This window comes from Eucalyptus grandis, chromosome 3 (genome assembly GCF_016545825.1).
Source record: "Eucalyptus grandis isolate ANBG69807.140 chromosome 3, ASM1654582v1, whole genome shotgun sequence".
In the NCBI taxonomy this organism is placed as follows: domain Eukaryota; kingdom Viridiplantae; phylum Streptophyta; class Magnoliopsida; order Myrtales; family Myrtaceae; genus Eucalyptus; species Eucalyptus grandis.
This window is the reverse complement of record NC_052614.1, coordinates 42,920,828-42,943,145: the sequence shown is the minus strand read 5'-3', so window position 1 is coordinate 42,943,145 and position 22,318 is coordinate 42,920,828. Positions and strand designations below refer to the sequence as shown.

General features: G+C 37.7%; 2 protein-coding genes across 2 annotated transcripts; one reads left to right on the top strand and one right to left on the bottom strand.

Moving 5' to 3' along the window:
* LOC104439684 (probable pectinesterase 55) lies at nucleotides 1-1,736 on the top strand. The gene is made up of 3 exons (XM_039309619.1): nucleotides 1-35; nucleotides 1,005-1,215; nucleotides 1,521-1,736. Exons 1-3 carry the CDS (start codon nucleotides 1-3, stop codon nucleotides 1,734-1,736), a joined length of 462 nt encoding a protein of 153 aa, XP_039165553.1.
* Nucleotides 1,737-13,468: 11,732 nt separating this feature from the next.
* LOC104437461 (pentatricopeptide repeat-containing protein At5g01110) lies at nucleotides 13,469-20,366 on the bottom strand. The gene is given in 7 exon segments (XM_010050412.3): nucleotides 13,469-14,022; nucleotides 14,780-14,901; nucleotides 15,766-15,905; nucleotides 16,213-16,274; nucleotides 17,531-17,623; nucleotides 18,014-20,085; nucleotides 20,088-20,366. Coding segments are annotated over 2 exon segments (2,208 nt in total). The 5' UTR covers nucleotides 20,266-20,366; the 3' UTR covers nucleotides 13,469-14,022; nucleotides 14,780-14,901; nucleotides 15,766-15,905; nucleotides 16,213-16,274; nucleotides 17,531-17,623; nucleotides 18,014-18,055.
* Nucleotides 20,367-22,318: the final 1,952 nt, after the last annotated feature.

Genomic DNA, 22,318 nt, shown 5'->3' with positions numbered 1-22,318 from the left:
ATGGGTGAGGCCAACCTTGCCCTGGCCTACCATGGGTTGGTGAGGCCATGGCAATGATTGCCAAGGCCTAGGCGAAGGTTGCCATGGCCTCACCCAAATCTAGGTGAAGTTGCCTTGCTTGCGGCCCTAGGGGAGGCGGCGAGGGCCGTGACCCTCACCGGTCTCTCATCCGCCACTGCAAGGAAAGTCCATGAAGGTGGAAGAAGAAGGAAAAGAAAAGGAAAAAAAAAAAACTTATAAAAAAATAAAATTATATAAAAATATATAAAAATTGTCATGTCAGTGTTTGGCCACGAGCCAGTGTCCATGTCAGTGTCGCTCGATCAAAATTGGATGGATGGATTGAATTGGTATTAATGTGAATTTTGGAATTAAATTGGTCCAATTAAAATATTTAGAACTGAATTGGTATAAATGTAAAAATGTTTAGAATTAAATTGGTCTACTTGAAATGTTTAGGACTGAATTAGTACCAATTAAATAGGTTTAGAACTTTTTTGGTATTTTTCGATATAGTCAACCATCTGTAGTCTCATCCTGGAGAAATACGGAAAGTTCCTTGCGAAGGTTGTACATGTGATGAGAAGTGCCTAATGTGAAAATGCAGGAGAAGGTAAAAATACCAGAGGACAAGCCTTATATCATCCTCAAAGGACAAGCAAAGCGGACGACAGAGATCGTGGGACGACCAGTCAACCTGGGACGACCAGTCAACCATGACAACATCATGCAAAGCCCGACTTTCATATCTCTGGCCGATAACATCACTGCTAAAAGCATCAGTTTTAGGGTAAGAGAAAACGACGGATTAATGTCGATATCCCCTGATCTTGCAAAAATAATATTTTTAGACAATCACTGAACATTGTAGCGCTAGCATTTGAGAGTCGGTTTGGCCAATAGAGTTTTTCGCGTGTATCATGTAACCAACGGTGGTTGAGTAATTCTCTTCGACTTAATAAAAGTTGAGCTATATCCTAACTTGTTTTTCTTTTATGTCGCAGAATTCGTGTAATAATCCTATTAACAAGAAACACCCTCGGACCTCCAGCAGTTGCAGCTAGGGTTTCTGGGGACATGACCGTGTTCCATAGGTGTGAGTTCTATGGTTTGCAAGATACGTTGTGGGACAACCAAGGACGACATTATTTCAAGCGTTGCACGGTCCAAGGAGCTGTTGATTTCATCTTCGGTGGTGGTCAGTCCATTTACGAGGTAATTGATTGTCTTAGAAGCAACCTCACATTGCAATTCATGTAGATTAGAAAATTCTATCAAAATTGTCTGGTTTTACGCACACGTAAGGTGACATAAGTTTTTATAGGTAGATGCAAAGCTGCATATCGTTTCTACTGCAATCATCCCCAAGAGTATATCAAACAAATAGGTCTTCTTTTGTTGTTCTTGCATGTCACCAACTTATTTAATTTTCTGACATATCACGAAAAACTTGTAGAGACGTACGTGCTGATTCTTGCATATCGCCAACTTATTTTTTTCGTAACTTATCCATTTCGTAGAATTGTGCAATATCAGTGCTTGGAGGAGCCCTGGGGCCTGGAGTGACAGGTTTCATCACCGCGCAAGGGAGGAGCAACCCAGACGATGCGAGTGGGTTCGTGTTCAATGAGTGCAATGTGTTTGGCTCCGGCTCGGCCTTGTTGGGAAGGGCATGGAGAGCCTACGCGAGAGGCATCTTCTATCGCTCCAATTTCACCGACGTTGTGAATCCCTGAGGCTGGGACGCATGGAATTTTGCCGGACAAGAGTGCGTTCTCTATTCACTATGCCCTTTTAGCTAATTCATCTTGAAAAATTACCCAAAGAGAAAATTTGAGCATGATCTTTAAACGTTCAAACTGTCACAATATCTATTGATATTGACAAGTATGATTAAATATGAATTAAATCCATTCAAATGATATTTTAGACTCCAGCGGGAAAGTTAAATAAGTTAGTTTCCACTTTTTATAACCCTAAACAAACATCCCAAGATCAATCATGACCACAAAAGTTAGCGAATTTCAATTCAGTCTCATGGACTTAGCAGGCCAAAGCGGGTCATTTTTCTTGCTCCCCATCAAAATTACTTGTGCAAATATTTGTACTTGTACTATTACTTTTCTCTATCTTAGTTTCGTCAGACCTTATTGTTGACATCAGTTTTAAAGCTTGCGGTCAACTAGTAACTGGCCAGTCTACTACTTTATCTTCGTTCCTATTTTAGTTTCGCTTATTTGGTTTACTATTCCCCCTGTAATTGATTAAGGAAGAAGAAATAAGTAGCTAGTTCTCCATTCTCTATAAGGGGTGTTTGATCTCAAGATTTGTTCCTTTTCGAAGGCTAATAATAAAGGTATCGAAGGTTGCTTATACATTTTTCCTTTCATTAAAATGGATCAGGTCTCAATTGACATTTTCGGAAGACGGGTGCTATGGACCCGGGTCGGATACTTCTCTCCAGGTGAGTTGGGAGAAGAAGTTGAACCTGGCGATGATCAGCAAGTTGACCAGCACAAGTTTCGTTGACTCAGAAGGATGGCTTTGCAGTCAACCTTTCTGATACATTGCAAGGATTTAGATTATTATTCCCTTTTCCATTCTGGAAATGTGTGAATTAGTTGATTGGATTATTGGCATGTAACTAGAAATAGGTGGTTCAGAAGTTGGTGTAGTTGTGTTCAATCTTTTTGCATATGTAAATTATCATTTATCACATTTTTCTGAACATTTCGCATTTGCCAATGTGACTTTGGTTCTGTTCCTCTTTGAGCTGAGTCAAAGCATTTGTTCTGAATCTATGAAAACGGCAACCCAAAGAGGGAATGTCATAGAACCGACGCTTACTCAGTCATAACCCGTTCACTTCACTATGTGATCACTTCGCTTGGAAAAGATTCAAAACAAAATAAAAGCAATGACATACGACATCGACCCAGATTACTGAAGATTAACAGTGACTATAAGAATTAAAAAAAGTAACCTATGATCTATGTATTATGGGCCGTTGTATCTTTGAAAAGCAATATAAATAGCACAGTATCTTTGAAAAGCAATATAAATAGCACAACATTGACCACATCGTCCAGGACATCCTATTACCGATGAAAACAAATCATAAGTTTCAGAATTACCGCAGATTTTTTACCTGATTGCACAGCTTTGTTCTGCATCTGAGATGAGACACAAAGCATGTACCGTCAATGACCTCGGCACTTCAGCAAGTTTCCTCGAAGACCACTGAGTCTGATATTTGGAATGCTCTGCAACTTTCGATTGAGAGACCTTCTATCTGCTTTGAAGGAGAAAAATTGATGAATCTCCTAAAAAAACCCGACTCAATTTCTTACTCCAGCAAAAAGATGTGGCGATGTCCTTTAGGGGTGTGCATGGTCCGGGCGGGCGGTTCCCCACCTAGAACCGGGAACCGCCCGCTAAGGGCCGGTTCCAAAAAATTAAAACCGGGATCCACCCGTTTATTGCATGGATCCACCCGAGAACCGGACCGTCGGTCTGGATCCATGGAACCGATCTTGACGCGAAACAATTTTGGCTTTCAACATAGAATGACTATGTGACATCAAAGCAAGCCAAAGAAAGAAAAACCAAATTTAAGTACGTGGAGACATGGACGGCAGGAGAAGTAAATGCAACGAAATGGTGATAGGATTAGGAGCCAAAGACAAAAGGAGTGAGATGAGATCTAGGATTTCTTTTAGTAATTTTTTTTTAATATTAAAAAGGTTTCGGTCCAGTCCGGGTGGGCGGGAAGGCGGATCCGCCCATGGAACTGGGAACCGGACCGGTACCCACCGGTTCCCATAAATTGGAACCAGGAATCGGACCGGTTCCCTCAAGAACTGCCAGTTCCGGGCGGTTCCGATCCGGTTCCGGGCGGTCGGAGCGGTTCCCGGGTATTTTGCACACCCTTAATGTCCTTGGAAACTTGATGGCTCAGTTTTCTCACTTGATGCATTGAGTAGGAACGCTAAGGTAGAATGTTGCGCTCTTAATGATGTGGCACACATTGAATACTAGTTGAGAGAGAGAGAGAGAATTGTTTATGTTAGAAGAGTCAGTTGTGATCTCACCAAATTTCACATGATATTTGAGATTCTACATTCGAATCTTTTTAGACTCCATCCCCCTTCCCCCGGCTTCGTCTAATAACCTAAGTTTTTAGAACAATCGGTTATGGTCTCACCAAATTTCACAATTTAAACATTTAATAATCATAACCTCACTACATTATATGATCAACAAATTCTCGTTATAAGAATAAGAATTTAGCGTTTCTAAAGCTATTCTTTTTTAGTAACAGGTTGATTTTGGTAAAATTTTCCATCTTTTGTAGAAAGAAGATAATACCATTAATTCTTCACGATGAGGTTTTTTATTTCGGAAAGGGCTACTTTATATTGCCCACCAAACTGCAAATGTCTTTCCACGTGCAGTTTGTGAAATGAAGGACACCCTCTGTTAATTCGCAGGCCACCAACCCCACCACTCAACACTTCACTTCCAATTTAATATGCAACGATTGCCCTCACAATAATCAACACGAGCCCATACATAATCAATCAATTCCTCCCCCATACCTACCAAATTAGGCACCTGCACAGTTCGACCTCTCTCTCTCTCTCTCTCTCTCTCTCTCTCTCTGATTCAAGAATAGGTGTTCCTGATAATTTGCTCAATGAATTAGTACTTTTTTTAGTTTTTATGATGAAGTTGAACAATACAAGTTGACCACCTCAAGCCATTTTCGGCTTCCTTGTAGCCTAATATATAGTCAGAAAACTGTGGCATAGAAAAGTTCAATCATAACTACAATTTGTGTTATTTCAAGAGCCATACAAATCCCACTTAGAGAAGGCACCATACAGCTAATGTTTACATTATCCCCATAGTCATCCTCCAATTCCATAAAAGCAAGGTCATAGTGTCACATATCATTTAACATGGACTACCAATCACCATTCGTATATCCACCCAAACAACCAAATCTATAGATTGATAAGTAGAACGAAATTCTCACAAAAGCGCACGCAAATACACACGGGTATACGTGTGGTCCACGATAAACCCTCACTTGTGGCGGCAGTCTTTCTTACCCTACTGATGAAGATCTAGACGCAGAGAAAGTCAAAGGAAAGATATGTTAATGTTGACGGAAGAATAGAATGATAGTCATACATTTCGGGAAGGGAAGGGAATTTTTCACTTTTCGGCCCAAAAGAAAATTGTTCATCAGTAATTTATTGACGGTCAATATTGTCTTTTGATTTTATGCTGTAAAGTTTCCACTTTAGAACAAAGACAACTGAATGTTGTTTATTCTAGTCGATGCAGACCAATCTCCACGTTAGTTTTCCAACATTTTAGGGGGTCTTTTCCTCTTAATTTTTCCTTTCTTGTCCGTTGATTTAGGGGAGGTTCATGATCTAGAACCCGACCTAACAGCAACCCTGAATTGACCATATTTTGAATAACTCCCACGCAAATTCCATGCAACAGCTTATGTTTTCCTCCCTAACTGATCTAGCCTTCAATTTTGTACACAAATGCCGACTTCCGGGTGAGCCAATTTTCACGCGAGAAGCCCCTTTGTCAAACTAAAATAGGCTTGTACGGATTTGTAGTTGACATGCACCAGATTCTGATTATAGTATGCTGCTTTACAATGACTAACACGCTCCAATTTGAACACGATGGCCCATTGACTATTCAAGATTCAACCTTTGATCACGCATCTCTTATATAGTTATATTTCCCGCCGACTCCCAATGAACCCTCAGCTTTATATATGGGAGTCTAAAATCTTCATTGAGCATGCAACCTTGTCACAACCTCCCTTTTTGGCACCCCTCTTAAGCGCGGGCACGTGCAGAGGCTAATGACTCACTAAGTATTAGGCTTAGCTTGGGTCTCCCACGTCTACCAATTCACAACTTATGGTCCGAACTTTTAATTTGTAAGTCAATTTCAAATAGGAATCACCACTAATCGATTTGGGATGGGTCGATTAGAAATCCAAGTGAAATATTGAGAGAAATACCTCACTTCTGTGCAACCAGAGAAACTAGAATTGGAGAAATACGGCATCGATGACATCACCCAATCGGGGGTAGTTGGCTGACCGGTGATCGATTAGTGACTAGACCTGATTGAACACCCAAATCGGAGGCCCGACTATGAGCCCCAAACCGGTTAACTGGTCAACCGGTTTGGTTGGTTAATCGGTCTAGTGGTTGGATTGGTCAAACGAGTTGGATTGGCCAGGAGCCATATTGTCTCGCTAGTGCATGTGCTACACGTGCCGCACACTCAGGCGACGCGTGTGGGTACATGAGAGGTCTAATTGGCACATGGTTGGCGATATTTGGTTCATATGAATATGCTCTACATTGTAGTAAAGTTATTTGCATGTTTAAGACTTTTAAAAGTATAAAAATGTGTATGAAACCCTAAGTACATGTATTTTTGGGGTATAAGTGCATTGTTTATTCATTTTAGCTTATATTTTCTTATGATTTTGGAAATACATAATCTAGCCTATATGAAAATGACCACATATATGTTGTGTAGAGTTTGGTTCGATGATAGCATATATATGGTTTAATGCGCTTGCAATTTCCTGATTCCAAGTAAACTCGAACAATGATTGCATCATTTTTTTTTGTACATACCTTTTGATATTTAATATAACAATGTGGAAAATATGTGGGGTCATATAATTATCTTTTCTAGTGAAAGTTCGTAGGTTGGTAGAATTCGAATGAGTTCTTATCTAGAACTTAAAATTTGCGAAAATTAAACTATTTAATGATAGTAGAACAATCGTGTAAAGAAGCTAATTGGGAATATAGTGACTTTCGTTTTTGTATCTTTTGTTGAATTATCATTAATTTAATTTGTCTTTGCTACAAATTAAATATGTGTGTTACACAGAAAATGTACTAATAATGATTTTGCGTTTATTATGTCAATATGTTAAAACAATTGATTATCACTTTCGCATCCAATATGATTATGACTAACTTCCAACTTGGAAGGGGGAGGAAGGGGGGTTCGAATCCCCACCTTATCAGGAGGGTTGGAGTGGGGACGAATTAGTTTCAAGAGTGAGTTTCGACCCCCACGCCTTATAAGGAGGCATGGCAAAAATCTGAGAGTGAGAGTTAGAATAGAAGTAGAGTAGAACCAACAAAAAATAATAATAATAATAATAATAATAATAATAATAATAATAATAATAATAATAATAATAATAATAATAATAATAATGGTGAAAAGCTGAATGATGATGATTATGATATTTGGCACCAAAAAGTTCAGTACATCGTTGAGGAGCAAGAGGTTTTGAAAACCTTCAACCATATTATAGATGAGCCTGAGCATGAAACTTCAGTTTAGCACAGGAAATATCAAGAACCTTATCAAGCTTTGAAAAAAAAAAATAGCATTACTTACATCACGTTACTGAGTTGTATACAAGATGATTTCATGTGTAAGTTTGAAAGTTATGATAAAGCTCAAATAATGTGAGTTGCTTTGAAAGATAAGTTTGGAGGTACGTCTACTACTAAATTAAGGAGACTTACCATCAAGTTTGACACATACCAAAAGTGCCCAAATGTAACAATAAACCAGCATCTTCGGAGGATGTCAAAAATGATTCGTGAGCTAAAGTCGGCAAATCACTCCCTTACTTATGAACAGCAAGTCTAGGATATTATAAGGTCTCTTCCTAACTGTTGGAAGCATTTGAAGATTAACATGATGCACAATGAGAATATTGTCATTTTTTACGATATAGTGCGTCATTTGGAATTAGAAAATGAGTGTCTAGAGGCTGGGAGATCATCTACCCATGCTTATGTTACTGAATCGAGTTCACGCAAAGTTTCGGGCTTCAAGCGCAAAAGGAACCATCAATTCAACAATAAAGGGAAGAAGACTAATCAAGCATCAAGAGGGCTAGGACTTTCCGACACATGATGTGTGGTGGGAAGACGAATAAGGCTAAGATGAAGTGCTACAATTGTGACAAGATTGATTATTTTACTCGTGAATGCACTGAGTCGAAAGAGACTCTATTACTCTATCATTTTAAGTGATTTTTTTTGTTTCTAGCACTATAATACTTATTGAATCTCATCCAATATGGACTGTAAACTTAGGAGCAACAGACCACGTAACTAGAGACTGAGAAGCATTTATGGAGTATCGTTGGATTCAATTCGGAAGAAGATGGATATATATTGAAAATAACTCATGAGTTGAAGTGAAGGGTATCAGCACATGTAAATTAATTTTACATGGTGATCGAAACTTATTCCTACATGATGTCTTCTATGCCCCATATATTCAACGGAACTTGATCTCCGTAATTATTCTTCTTAGCTTAAGTTATATATTAAATTGCCATGGTGATTGTGTTGACATTTTATTTGAAACAGTTTATTACGATTCTAACGATGTATTGAATGGTTTTATGGTATTAGACATTGACTATGGTGTATACAATGTTAATGTTGATGGCTATTTTTCTTTAATTGCATCTTCTAGTAATGTTGAGATTAATGTAAGTACTTGACACGCTAGATTAAGTCACATTAGGTAAAAAAGAATACAAATGTTATCTAGAAAAGGCTTTTCAAGATCACTCGCTAATATTGATTTACCCATATGTGAACATTGTCTAACATAAAAAAATAACTAGTAAACCATTCAATAAGGGAACTGGAGTTGAATTTCCATTACAACTCATACATTCTGATATTTGTGGCTTATTGAATGTGAGGGCGAGGCATGAAGCCTCATATTTCATCACTTTTATAGATGACTTCATGCTATTTGGTTATGTTTTTCTAATCTCCCGTAAGTCAAAAGTATTTTATGTTTTAGATGATATATAGCGTTGGTAGAGAATCAATTGTATGACAATTGATTATTCCTAGTACTCTACAACAAAATGGGGTTGTTGAGAGAAAGAATACAACCATATTGAAAATGGTTAGCTCTATAGTGGCACAAGCAAATCTACATATCTCATATTGGGGAGATGCGTTATTGACTCTACCTATATACTTAATCGTGTGCCATCAAAGTTAATTACTTCCACTCCTTATGAATTATGAACTAGTAGGACACCAGACATAAGTAATCTATGTCCTTAGGAGTGTGTAACTTATGTTTATATTTCTTTCCATAAATATAACAAATTAGGCCACAGATGGAAAAAATGTATCTTTATAAGATATTCTGAACACTCTAAATGGTATATATTCATAAGTGAGTAAGCTGGTGGAAGTTTGATTGAAATAGAGTAACAAGATGTGTTTTTTTAGAACGATTTCCCTAGTAGAGGCGAGATTGATAATGACTTTTAATTATATGAGATGGAAGACATTGATAACACACCCACTAATGTTGTCGAGGGAAACGAAGATTTACCTCAATAGATAAGACTTAGTGGGAGTGTTGCATCGCCTAACAAACTAGATTCGAAAGAAGTTCAATTACGTAAAAATAATCGTAAAAGAATTTCCTGTCGCCGTTTTAAGATTGAAAGGAAAGCATTTATAATTGCTCTGCAAGACGATGCTAAGCCTAAGACTATTCAAGAGACTCCCTCATCCTCTAATAAGGAAGAATGGAGAAAAATTTTGGAAGATGAGATGGAGTAAATGAGGGCAAACCATGTTTGGGACTTGGTTGATTTACCACATAATTGCAAAGTTATTAGAAACAAATGGGTTTTCAAGATTAAGCAAAGGGCGGATGAATCTATTAAAAAATATAAGACTTATCTTGTAGCGAAAAACTATACTCAACAAGAAGGTATAGACTATGGGGAAACATTTTCATCAGTTGTAAGGTTTGCCTTTATACGCTTTATCCTAGCTATCATTGCACACTTAGATCTAAAATTATATCAAATGGATATAAAGACGACATTTCTCAATGGAGAACTAGATAATGAAATCTATATAAAGCATCCAATAAGTTTCATAGTTGAACATTAGGAGCATAAAGTTTGCAAGTTTCATCACTCAAAATATGGTCTTAAGCAATCATCTAGACAGTGGTATCTTCATTTTCATCAAGTCATAACGTTTTTCGGATTCACAATGATTGAAGAAGAATATTGTGTATATGTCAAATGGTTCAAAAATAAATTTGTGATTTTATCACTTTATATTGACGATATTCTATTTGTTGGAAATGACAATGGTTTGATTTTCACCATAAAAGAATGATTGTCCTCCAATTTTGAAATGAAAGACATTGGAGAAATTGCTTGTATATTAGGAATTAAGATTGAAAGAATTCACTCAAGGAAATTCCTTACTTTATCACAAGAGTCTTATATAATGAAAATTCTTGAGCGTTTCAATATACAACATTGTAATCTCATTAATATTCCTGTGATGCAAGGCGAAGGCCTAAGTATTAAAATGTATCTAAGACTCTAGAAAAAAATAAAGAAATGGAAACTGTTCATTATGCTAGTACGATTGGAAGTTTGATGTATACTATGATGTGTATTCGATTCGACATATGTTATGCTATGGGATCGGTGAGTTTGTATCAATTAAATATTAGTCAAGCACAATAAAAGGCAGTAAAGAGGATCCTAAGATATTTAAAAGGCACCATGGATTATCGACTTTTTTATCAAGGGAATGATTTACGCTTATTAGGCTATTCAGATATTGATTGGAGAGGAGACCTAGATGAGCGTAAATCGACTTTCGGATATGCATTCGTGCTCAATGAATGTGCAATTTCTTCAAATAGCAAGAAACGGACATGCACGGCCTTATTTACGATGGAGACAAAATTTATTACATACTTTGATGCAGTGCAAGAAGCGGTATGGCTAAAACGTTTCTTGGAAAATTTAGACATTATCACTCAAGTTCCAAGACTAGTGATAGTTTACTATGATAGTCAAACAGTCAATACTTATGTGAAAGATCACAAGTATCATGGAATGACAAAACACATTGACTTAAAGAATAACTTTATCAGAGATATAATAGCGCATAAAGAATTGATCCTTCAATACATTTCAAGTAATAGAATGGTTGTTGATCCATTTATGAAGGCCATTTTTAGAGACGTGTTCTTGACCCACATGATACCTCTAACGTAAAATGTGATATGTAATATTATAGATGATCATTGATTTATGTATATGTGAGTATATGTATTGTACTCGTTTGTCTATAGTGACTTGATGTTTTATCAATAAGTACAAATCCATTATGAGACTAGTGCAAACATACATATATTGTTGAAAAGTATGTCAACAGATAATGATTGGCTCACTCACACAAGCAATCACCTCAAGTACTATAGTTAACACGTTGAGATGAAACATTATGTACCTATAAATGCTGAAAGAGCAAGTTTAGTATATATAATAATACATCGCCTTGATTAGAGTTAAGATGAAATCTGCGATTTGTATGTGATAAGACCGAGCATGATAGTCTTGCAATTATGTATGCTCATAGGATGCTAGAAGCAAGTATTTAATTGGACGCTGTAGAAAGCGAGTTAATATAGCACTTGAGTTATGAGTACGTGAGAAGCACATGAGTATGTTTAGACTAAGATTCGTATAGTTGATGTGTTTAATAAATGATATACGCTCTTATAGAAATATAAATCCATCATAGCATGTAATACATACTACATGTACATTGTACGACCGACAAGGGATGGTGAGTGAAATTATCTCTATTTACTAATCATGTGAGCTCTTGAAGTAATTTATAATTTACCTTATTTTGTGCTCTATGTTATTTATGATTATGTTCTCGAAGTGAAAAATCAATATTGCTACTTTAACATGTTATCGGCAGTCATAAATAGATATGGTTTTATGGAACGTTTCTAGAAAAACAATTATTCTAAAATGGAGAGAGACATGGGTGCAAAAGAAGACTATTATTGTTTTACATCTATTACATGTATTTACCGATCGATCAATTATATCGCCTTTTGTAATTTTGGATATAATTGTAAATAGATGGTGTTATGAGAATAGTCAAGTATAACATTTAAGAGATAGATATGCTTGGACTAATGTAGCAAAATATGTTTGGGGTACTATGACATCAATTGTTTATTTCTTTTTCGGGTTGTAGCCATTATGTTATCCATGACAGATGCATAATTTAAGCTCCCAAGTTCTAGTGCTCACTGATCGCATGGCTTTCTTGCCAAAATGAATACCTTATATTCTTAATAAAACGCTATCAAGCCCATTATATCTGAATAGGAGATGTTATACTTTATTAGTATGTCCATGATGGGATACGATTAAGATGCACCAGTTCGTCTTGATATGTTATGATGGAGAGACACCCAAAAGGGTGTCATATAAAAAACTTTTGGAGATAATCATTTGGTAGAAAGAACATTCTGAAAGAAAGTTTTCTCTCTTATTCTCTTCTCTCCATGAAAGAACAAAAGGCATTCATTTATTGTTTTGAGAAGACAATCAGCATTAACACTATGAAAATTAAATGTTTTCCTCGTGATTGCATTCGGACCATCATGAAGTCTTATCATCCGCCGTTCACTCATAATTCAATATTCGTTTTAGGATAAATTGTTCATTGCGCATTCAGACTCAAGAAAATAGCGGGTTAAAGCGAGTCAATTTTTTTGCACCCCATTTTAATCAAGACTACTTATGCTGATATTTGTACTTGTGCCATTACTTTTTCCTATTTTAGTATAGAGTGAGACCATGTTGTTGACATGAATTTATCTGCGTCCCTATTTTAGTTTCGCTTGTATGTCTACTATTACCCATTCAAGTAATTAGAAACTAAGAAATAACAAGATAGCTTTGCATTCTCTAAAAAGGGCGCTCCATCTCAAGATTTTTTCCTTTTCAAAGGCTTAAAATAGAAGTATTGAAGGTTGCTTTTTTCTTCCTTTGATTGAAATGGATCAGAGTCCCAGTTGACATTTTCAGAATACGGTTGCTACGGAGCCGCGTCGGATACTTCTTTCCGGGTGAGTTGGGAGAAGAAGCCGAGCCTGGCGACGGTCAACCAGTTGGCCAGAACGAGTTTCGTTGACTCCGAAGGATGGCTAAGCAATCAACCTCTCTGACATATCGCATGGATTTAGATTACCTTCTGCTATGCTCGATCGTTATTCCCTTTTCCATTGCGGAAATGTGAGAATTAGTTGATTGGATAATTAGCGTGTAAGTCAGAATAGATTGTTCAGAAGTTGCTGAAGTTGGGTCCTTTTCGTGTGATTAACTTTCTATTCGTCACATTCTTTTAGCCAATTCAGTGACAAAGTGACTTTGGTTCTGTTCCTCTTTTAGCTGAATCAAAACTTTTGTCCCGCAACTATGAAAACGGTATCCCAAAAAGGGAATGTCATGGACCCGTTTACTTCACTATGTGATCATTTCACTTGGAAAAGATTCAAAACAAAATAATAGCAATTTGATATGAAATCGACCCAGATTGCTGAAGATTAACAGTAGCTAGAAGAAATGAAAAAGAAAAAGAAAAAAAACATAGATTTATGTACTGCAGGCAGTTGCATCTTCATGCATCGATATAAAATAGCACAATATCGACCATGCATCATCTAGGACATCCTATTGCCAATGAAAACAAATAATAAGTCTCAAAATCTCCGCAATTTTTTTGCCGGATTGCACAGAATTGTTCTGCAAATGAGACAAGACAATTGTGATGTTTAGAATCCTCTGCAACTCTCAATCTAGAGACCCATCTGCTTTGAAGAAGAAAGACTGCTGAATTCCCTTGAGAAAACCCAAATCAATCTCTTCCTCCAGCAAATAGAGGAGGCGATGCCCTCAGAAACTCGAGCACACAAGTTTTCACACTTGATGTGAGTAGGAAGACAGAGAATTTTGTCCTTAAAGTCATCTAAGAGAGGTTATATCCATCCTTGGTTCATGTCCTTGAAGGTAATGTGAATTCCACCAAGAAATGAAGAAGCATTGAGCTGCATCGGAGAAAGTCTGATAAGCTAAACATGACCACAAAAGCAAATATGCAAATTCATTTCAGCTGCTAAGGCCAAAGACAGAATCAAGTAATCCCACAGAGTATAGCCAGCATTTGGTCACCCAGAGTATTTAATTAAATAGGATATAATATGGTAGGATTTCCTATATCCTATACTTTTGTTTCTGAATAAATGATGACACCAGATAAAGGTATCTACTCTTTGACATTAAAGTCCGTTCATGTCAGATAATACTAGATATAAAATGCTATAATAAGTAACTGAAATTCAACAAAGAAAAAAGCTGGGGCAAGAAAAAAGAGTCATTGCTTTATGAGCTCTGTGACCCTCTCAAGGCTGCATGACCACTGTGAAGCAGTTGCCATCGTTGTGCTCAAAGACGGCAACCACCTTGCAGTAAAAGTGATTCTAAGATCACTATATTACCAATAAATATGGAGTAGTTCACTTACTGCCCCTTATTTGCTTGGATAATGCAAGTTTCCGTATGTGCAAGCTATTTTCATCAATAAAGGTGCTTGAAGCATTTTGATGGATAATGCATATGAACATTGAAACCACTCTCTTCACCAAAAAAACATTGAAACCACTCAAATGAGTAAAAATTATAATGCAATGAATCTCCTCTACTTTTACGCAGATAAATATTTTTTCTTTCCAGTAGAAAAAGCATTGCTAAATAATTTAAAGTAACATGAAAAGTGTACAGGAAAAGGGAAAAAAAAAGTCTCACCAAGATTGTTAACCTCTTTTCTCCTTAGTCTAGATGATGTGCCTTCATTAAGTTTCAGCCACCCAGAACAAAATGGTCACTCCATTCCAAAAGTCATTAGGGAAGAATATGTCAGCATCTTCCTGCATAACAAATACAGCTCTGCATCAATGGGAGAATGAAAGAGTCACTACCACCCCAGATTCTTAGAACAAATAACATCTTGTGCACCCATACAACTAGTAATACAAGGATTTTCAATCATATGCTCCACTAGCTGAGCTAACCCGACCATTACTTAGACACATCATCCTCATTTTACTGAATGACTTGGTTCTATGTCAATACTTCTATATATTATATTAGTCAGAAATACATTTTCTAGTTAGTTATTTAAAATTACAATTTTAATGATTAGAATTTCTATCCTCTAGAATACAGAATAAGATTTAATCCGACCAATGAGTATAACCACAAGGAACAGTGGTGCAAGGAGCATGGATCCACTTAAGTATATTATCCATACTTATTCTTAATTCATGTTAGTACTAACATATTAAAATAGACTTTATCCACAGATAAAACCAATATAATCCCAAATTTTAAAAACTATGCCTTCAATTATGCCCAAAACTAAAATTACAACTAAACTAGTATATAATATGAAATTAAAATATTTATTCACATATTGAAATGCCGCCATTGTTAATTTTGGTGTTCCATATCATTGCTGTACAGATGGAATGAGCCTTCCAAAACATCAATTGCTAAGTAGTGTCATTGCAATCACAGCCCTGGCCAAACATTATTAAGAAGACACTTGAGTATACTACCAAATACTTAACATAGGCATACTAGTAGACTTGTGAATAATAAGACTAAGAGAACACACAAACAAATACTTGGCAAAAGTTTCAAAACTAAATGCATGTATGTGCACAACCTCCATGAGGCCTTGGCCCCCAAAAGAAGTCACTCATAAGGCTTCTCAAAGTTGTATTCCATACCCATTAAGTTATGGAAATCAGTTGATATGATGCCAATGAACATATCATGGTGATACATTGCTGGGACCATTGAAAGTGATTCGAAGAATCGCTGACCTTTGCATCCAAATGCTATTGTGATTTGAGCTCCTCCTGTCAGTCTGCAAAACAAAAGCTAAAGATGGTCAAACAACATATTCCATTCTGTCCTACAAAGTTGAAGCCAACTGCAGGACTAAAGAAAACTAATGAAAATAGCAATACAAGTGGCTTCCAATTCCTACATCAGAGGACAGACCAGATGGACTCAAAACACAGTAAATTCTTCTATTGCAGTCCTGTATAAGTTCACAACATCTCCCAATTGTTTTGACCTACCATAGCATTTCTTCTTCCAGTCCCATTTTTAGTTCCTGTTTTCCAATATGCTGAACTCAAATAAATCAGACCAACAGAGATTGGATGTACCTTTGTTGATACGAGAGGAACTCTTTCACCAGATATCCTTACATCAGTTATGTAACTGAGGCCTGAAACAATCAAAAACATTTTTGGTAAATCCTTGTGTATAACCTCAAGTAGTTTCTACATATTTGTAAAGGCAGTGTTACAACTAAAGAAAGGTTCCTGTATAGGGGTTGCATCCAAGCTAGAATACTAAAAGTAGATTGAAGTAAGCAGCAGAAAGTGTGCAATTTACTGTTTCCTCCCAAGCAACCCATCAGCAGCCAACATCTTCAAGGTCAGGGAAAGATTTTGGACCACAAAATATCAGCCAATAATCTTATACCTTTAGAAGCATGTTTTTTTTTGCTGGATTCACGATTTCATGACAATGCTTGATCAGTGGATCCTCCAGTGGCTTAAACAATCTAGATAGGGTTTCCCTGGATAAATTGGTTTACAGGAACTTCAATTAATGGTTCCATGTCAGAACCTATCTCCATTTATGCACAAAGTGGAAATCTAGGAGCTGCTTTTAAATCAAGATTATTTGTATCCAAGAAACAAGAGGATAAAAAATTAAAATATAAAATGCAATTGCTAAAAGGAAATTGGTAAATGGAGCCAACTCATTGAGACAGAGAAGAATGAAACCATAATATTTATTCTTTCACTTATAAAGATAATTCCAATCTAGACACCAAGTAGACTACCACTTAAAAATTTATAGATGTAGGGAAGTAAAAGGAAAGAGGTGGTGAAGGGACATTCGATATGAGTATAAAGAGATAAAAAGAATCACAGATGTTTTTGGCACATAACCAAACATTATGTTATTTAAATAGAGAAACTTAGTTTGGCCGAAAAAGAAACTCAATCAAAATGGGAAATTTTCGCAGAACCATTATTTTTCCCACATGAAAGAACTGCTTCGGCAGTTGGCCAATCTGTTCATTGAAACTCATTACACCCATGTTGTAAAATTCAATCATAATAGTAGCAAGACCACATAACTAGCATGCCGCTTGCGATGCTCCAACCTGTCATTTCGTTTCTCGACCCAAACTCCCATCCACGTAGAAATCTGATTTTGTACATAGATAAGATTATGTGGACGATTATCAAGCACCTGAAAAACAGTAGGTACTTGAATTTGGTTGATTACCCAACAAAGACCAAGGATGTAACTACTGGAATTGAGCAAAATATGGAGCAAATGCAGGTAATAATTTGACTAAAGATGCTACATAGACTTTGCAAAGTCAAGAGGGGGCAAAACCTAAAGAGCTAGTTGTTTGCAGCCAGACTGCAATAGGCAGGGATTGACAAATATTTGGCTCACCATTCTTAAGAAGATTCTCATGACTTGAGCAAAAGATGAAATAGGTCCAAAAAGTCGAGCATAATAATCAACAAGGTTGTTCTTGATGGTCCCCTGCAACAAAGGCATGTGAAATTGAAAAACCATCAATAGGATTGATGCATTTCATTTGAATATATAAAGATACATATACTTAGACAGAGACTTAGTTTAACATAATGGAGCACAGAAGCTTGCAAGCCCAAAAAGCAAGAATAGGTAAAATTGGCAGCAAACCTCTTGTCTAAATTCAAAGTTCATGGGAAAGAACAAACAGATCTAAGAAGGATATAACATTTTATTGCAACATTCAATCTAGTCACAAAGCACACATCAGATGCACCAGAAACACAAAAGGAGAAGATTATTAGGCCTTCCCCTGAGACCATAACATAATAGTACCCCTAGAGTATTGAGAGAAAAAAGCATAGGATCTCATTGACAAACAGGGGGAAAAAACTTCACCATCCGCATATGATGACATGCAGCAATCACTTTGAATGAGATCTAGAATTTATCATCCGGCACAAATCCCTTCTGCAGCATTTCATCATGGAACCGAAACGCTTCCTTCAAGTCATCCTTGCTAACATAGCCATTTATCAATGCTGAATATGTAGCTCTATCAGGATTCACACCTCTACTGATCATCCTTCTCAGTACCAGCTCAGCCTCTTGCATCTTACCTTGCCTACAGAAACCACTCAATATGACATTGTACGTAAATTCATCAGCCAACAGTCCCACGTTCTCCATTTTATAAACCAGTTCAGCAGCCTTATCCATGTCCTCTATTCTCACAAATCCATTGATCAGAGTGTTGTAAGTGATGCTATCTGGAAGAATTCCTTTAGCAACCATTTTGCTGAAGAATTCATCTGCCTTGGATACATCTCCAGACCGGCAAAAACCTTTTAATATAGTGTTGCAACTGATGAGACTAGGACGAATACCCCCCTTAACCATCTCATCCCACAACCTCAAAGCCTCAGCAACAGCTCCTGTGCTACAGAAACCATTTATTAGAATGCTGTATGAAATATGGTTTGGTCTTATGCCACTGTTGATCATATCATCCCATATTTGATAAGCTTTCTCCATTTCACCCACTCTGCAGAACCCATCAATTAGTGTATTGTATGTCACAATGTCAGGTTTTAGGTTTTTCTGAGACATTGTCTGAAACAAGCTCATTGCTTTGTTCATATTCCCATCCTTACAGTGCCCATTAATTAGTGTAGTGAATGTACAAAAATCAGGAAACACACCCCTTTCACCCATCTCATGTAAGAGCCGATCTGCCTCCACAAGCATCTTGTCCTTGCACAACCCGTTCAATATAGTATTATATGTAACTACATCCACAAAGCAGCCTTGCTCCATCATTTCATCCCGCAACCTCAAAGCCTCTGAGACTAAGCCATTCTTACAGTACCAATCAATGAGGATGGTATAAATTACACTGTCCGGCACCAACCCAGCACTTTTCATGCGCCTAAAGTACATTAAAGCCTGGTCAAGATTGTGACTTCTCAAAAGCACCCCAATGATCGAACTATAGCTAACTAAATCAGGAACCACACCTCGCAGTGACATTTCTTCAAAAATCTTTTCAGCCTCCACAGCATTACCTTTTCTACCAATCTCAACGAGCAAGGTATTAAAACTGGCATTGTCAGGGCTCACACCTTTTTCCGACATCTCATTCAGCATTTCCCTAGCTCTGGTGTATTCTCCATTTCTACATAATCCGTTGATAAGGCCATTATAGGTGTAGAGGCTTGGTTTCATGCCCTTCTCCAACATCGAATTCACCAACCCAAAAGCTTCATTCACTTGTCCCTCCCTACAATGAGCATTAATCAGAGTATTATAAGTAACGATATCCGGAAAAACCCCCTTCTCCTCCAAGTCCAATAAAAATGATTTAACCTCGTCCATCTTACGATCTTTACACAATGCATTCACCATTATGTTAAGAGTGTAGACATCCACCTGAACACCACTTCTAACGACTTCGCCATAAACTTCCCACGCCAAATCAACCCACCCCGCCTTCACAAGCCCGCCGAGGAGACCATTACAAGCACCGATAAGAACCCGAATCCCTTTACTACTCAACAGCCGAAAAGCCTCAGCCCCTTCTCTCAGCTTCCTAGCTTGCACATAAGTCCTGATCAACAAACTAAACACCGCGCAGCTCGACCCGCCGTCACGAGACGCCTCGATCAAAGAATCGACGACCTCCGCACGCGAGACCCCACTCTTCCTAACCATCCTGAGAAGCAAACCCTGCGCATCCGACGCCCTCCTGCCGCGAACCAGCACGTGGACCATCGCGCTCAGGGACTCGGGCGAGTGCTTAAAACCGGGGCAGCCCGACAAAACTAAGTCGACCAACTTCAGGGCCGGGCGAAGATCGTCGCGGCACCGCCGGAGCACCTCGACCACGGTCGAAGGGCTCAAGCGAGAGAGGCAGCTTCGAGGGTCCCTGACGTTACCTCGCTTCAGGTCGAAGAGGACCTTCTCCGCCAGGAGGAGTCCGACACGGAGGTCGAGGGAGCCGACTGCTCCGAGGCGGCGGGGGCGAGCTCGGCGGAGGGTTGGAGAGTGGAGATGCCGCGGACGCGACATGGGTTCGGCCGACGGAGGCGGTTCCGTTCGGGAAGGGGGTGGGTGGCCGGCGGTCTGCGGAGGAGCGGCCGCCGGACGGGCATCGGAATGCGGCGGCCGGCGGATTTGCGATGGAGGGAGAGAGGGGGAGCGAATCGGGTGGGCGTTTCGGTGATTCGGACTCGGTTTAGCGGGAAGGGCCGACAACCCGAGAGCAATCCAATTCCCCCATTTTCATTTTACTTTTTTTGATTTATTTGGATATTTTTTTTTTCCTGTTTTCTCTTTCTATTTATTTTTTTTTTGTCGGTCCTACTTTATTCCTATTCTACACTTTGTTTTTTTTTTTTTCTTTTCTTTTTTGTTCTTCTTTCTTTTCAGCGGCCTTTTACGGCCTATCTCCTCCCAGCGAGGCCGAGGCTCGCCGTGGCCAGGCGACGAGCTCGCTCGCCCGGATCCGGCGAGGCCGAGCCTCGGTGAGACTGGCGGTGGTCGAAACCTACACTCAAAACTAAATGCGGCGCCGGGCGACCTCGCGCTCGCCTCCCATCCCCAACGAGCGGCCGCGGCCTTCCCCACTTTTCTCTTCCATGCCAAACCGGCCAAAAAAAAAAAATGAAAAGAAAAAAAGAAAAAAAGGAAAAAAAGAAAAAAATAGAAAAAATAAAAGAAATAAAAAAATTATCCAAATTTACCAAACATGTTTCTGTTTATTTTTAGCAAACAAGTTTACCAAACGTGTATTTTGTTCAAAAATTTTTTCTTCCTATTTGTAATTAAAATGTTTGTCAAACATTCTACAACTTCCATATTAAAAAGATGGCCCTTTGAAGTAATTCTACAACAGAAGTAATTTTTTCTTTTGTTGGAATAATGCCATGAATTTTTTTGTTGTCCCAATTATTGGTTATAAGCTCATAAAATTTTGCATTACCAAACACTACTTTTTGCTTATAACTACTACTAACAGATAATTAGCAACTTCATCTTAGTAATCTCTTTGGAATTAAATAGTTTTGAACTAGCACATATAGAGGAAAACTTCCAATCAATCATAAGACATATTATACGGATGTCAATTTAGTCTTAAATTTTTCACTTTTACCGATTTAGTAAAAAGATTTTCTTGCCGAAATTATTGACATAATGATGCATTAAGTAGGTTGACCGGTGATAATTGGACCCCAAAATCAGTGATTTCGAGCAAAAATTGGCCTTACTATTGGTGATTAAATCGTCATGTAGACAATTTCCAACAAAAATTAGACAAAAGAATTACATTGGAATTTCAAGCAAATGTTTAAAACTAAATTGGCAAAATTGAGAAGTTTAGAACTAAATTAGCATTTATACAATGGGTTTAAAATTGATTGGTAATTTTTCCGCAAAATGAAATTAATGTCTAATCTCCTTCAAGATTAAATCTGCGGACTTAGCCTTTATATGTGGTCAACATCATTACTCTATAAGCTATTGGCAATATTTTGGATAAGTAAGACGAAAGTTTTATATGTTTATGTTAACATCATTACTCTATAAGCTATTGGCAATATTTTGGATAAGTAAGACGAAAGTTTTATATGTTTCAACCGTTGATCGATTGAGTCTAACATCTAATTTTGCTTGATCGATTCCTAGCTTTTATAGAAAATTTGCAATCAAATCCTTTAACCCATGGCCGATTTGACTGGCTTATTTTAGCATCAACAATGGTTAACAGGTGAATGTGGTCTTACAACTCATTTGATCAAAATTACAAGTTTTGAACTCAAATGACTATTAAATGCATAGGACTATCGCTACACTTACCCGAGCAATGCTTGGGGATATATTTGATGTTTTTTGCACAAAAAGCATATCCAAGAAAATAAAGCAAAGCAACATATATTTACAAAGCATGAGATCCTCTCATTTAGGAGATAGAGTAGATCAATTTGCCCAAGATGGTGAAGGATCAACTTTCAATTATAATATCCCTAGAGAGAGAGAGTTTTGAAAGCAGGGATGCTACTCTTCGTACAACCAAAAAGAGAACATTATTCAATGAAAGATCATTGACCTGAGCAAAGAAATAAAAAAATCTAATATTTAATGTCCAAAGGAATGATAAGTTGCTTTCACCCCCATCATCCTTCCCATGCATAAAGCCTGCAAATT

Excerpts from the sequence above, each read along its gene's own strand:
- LOC104439684 (XM_039309619.1), top strand. The coding sequence starts at position 1 with ATGGGTGAGGCCAACCTTGCCCTGGCCTACCATGG. Across the intron at positions 36-1,004 it reads CTTGCCCTGGCCTACCATGG|AATTCGTGTAATAATCCTAT; the intron begins GTTGGTGAGGCC and ends TTTATGTCGCAG. Across the intron at positions 1,216-1,520 it reads GTGGTCAGTCCATTTACGAG|AATTGTGCAATATCAGTGCT; the intron begins GTAATTGATTGT and ends TCCATTTCGTAG.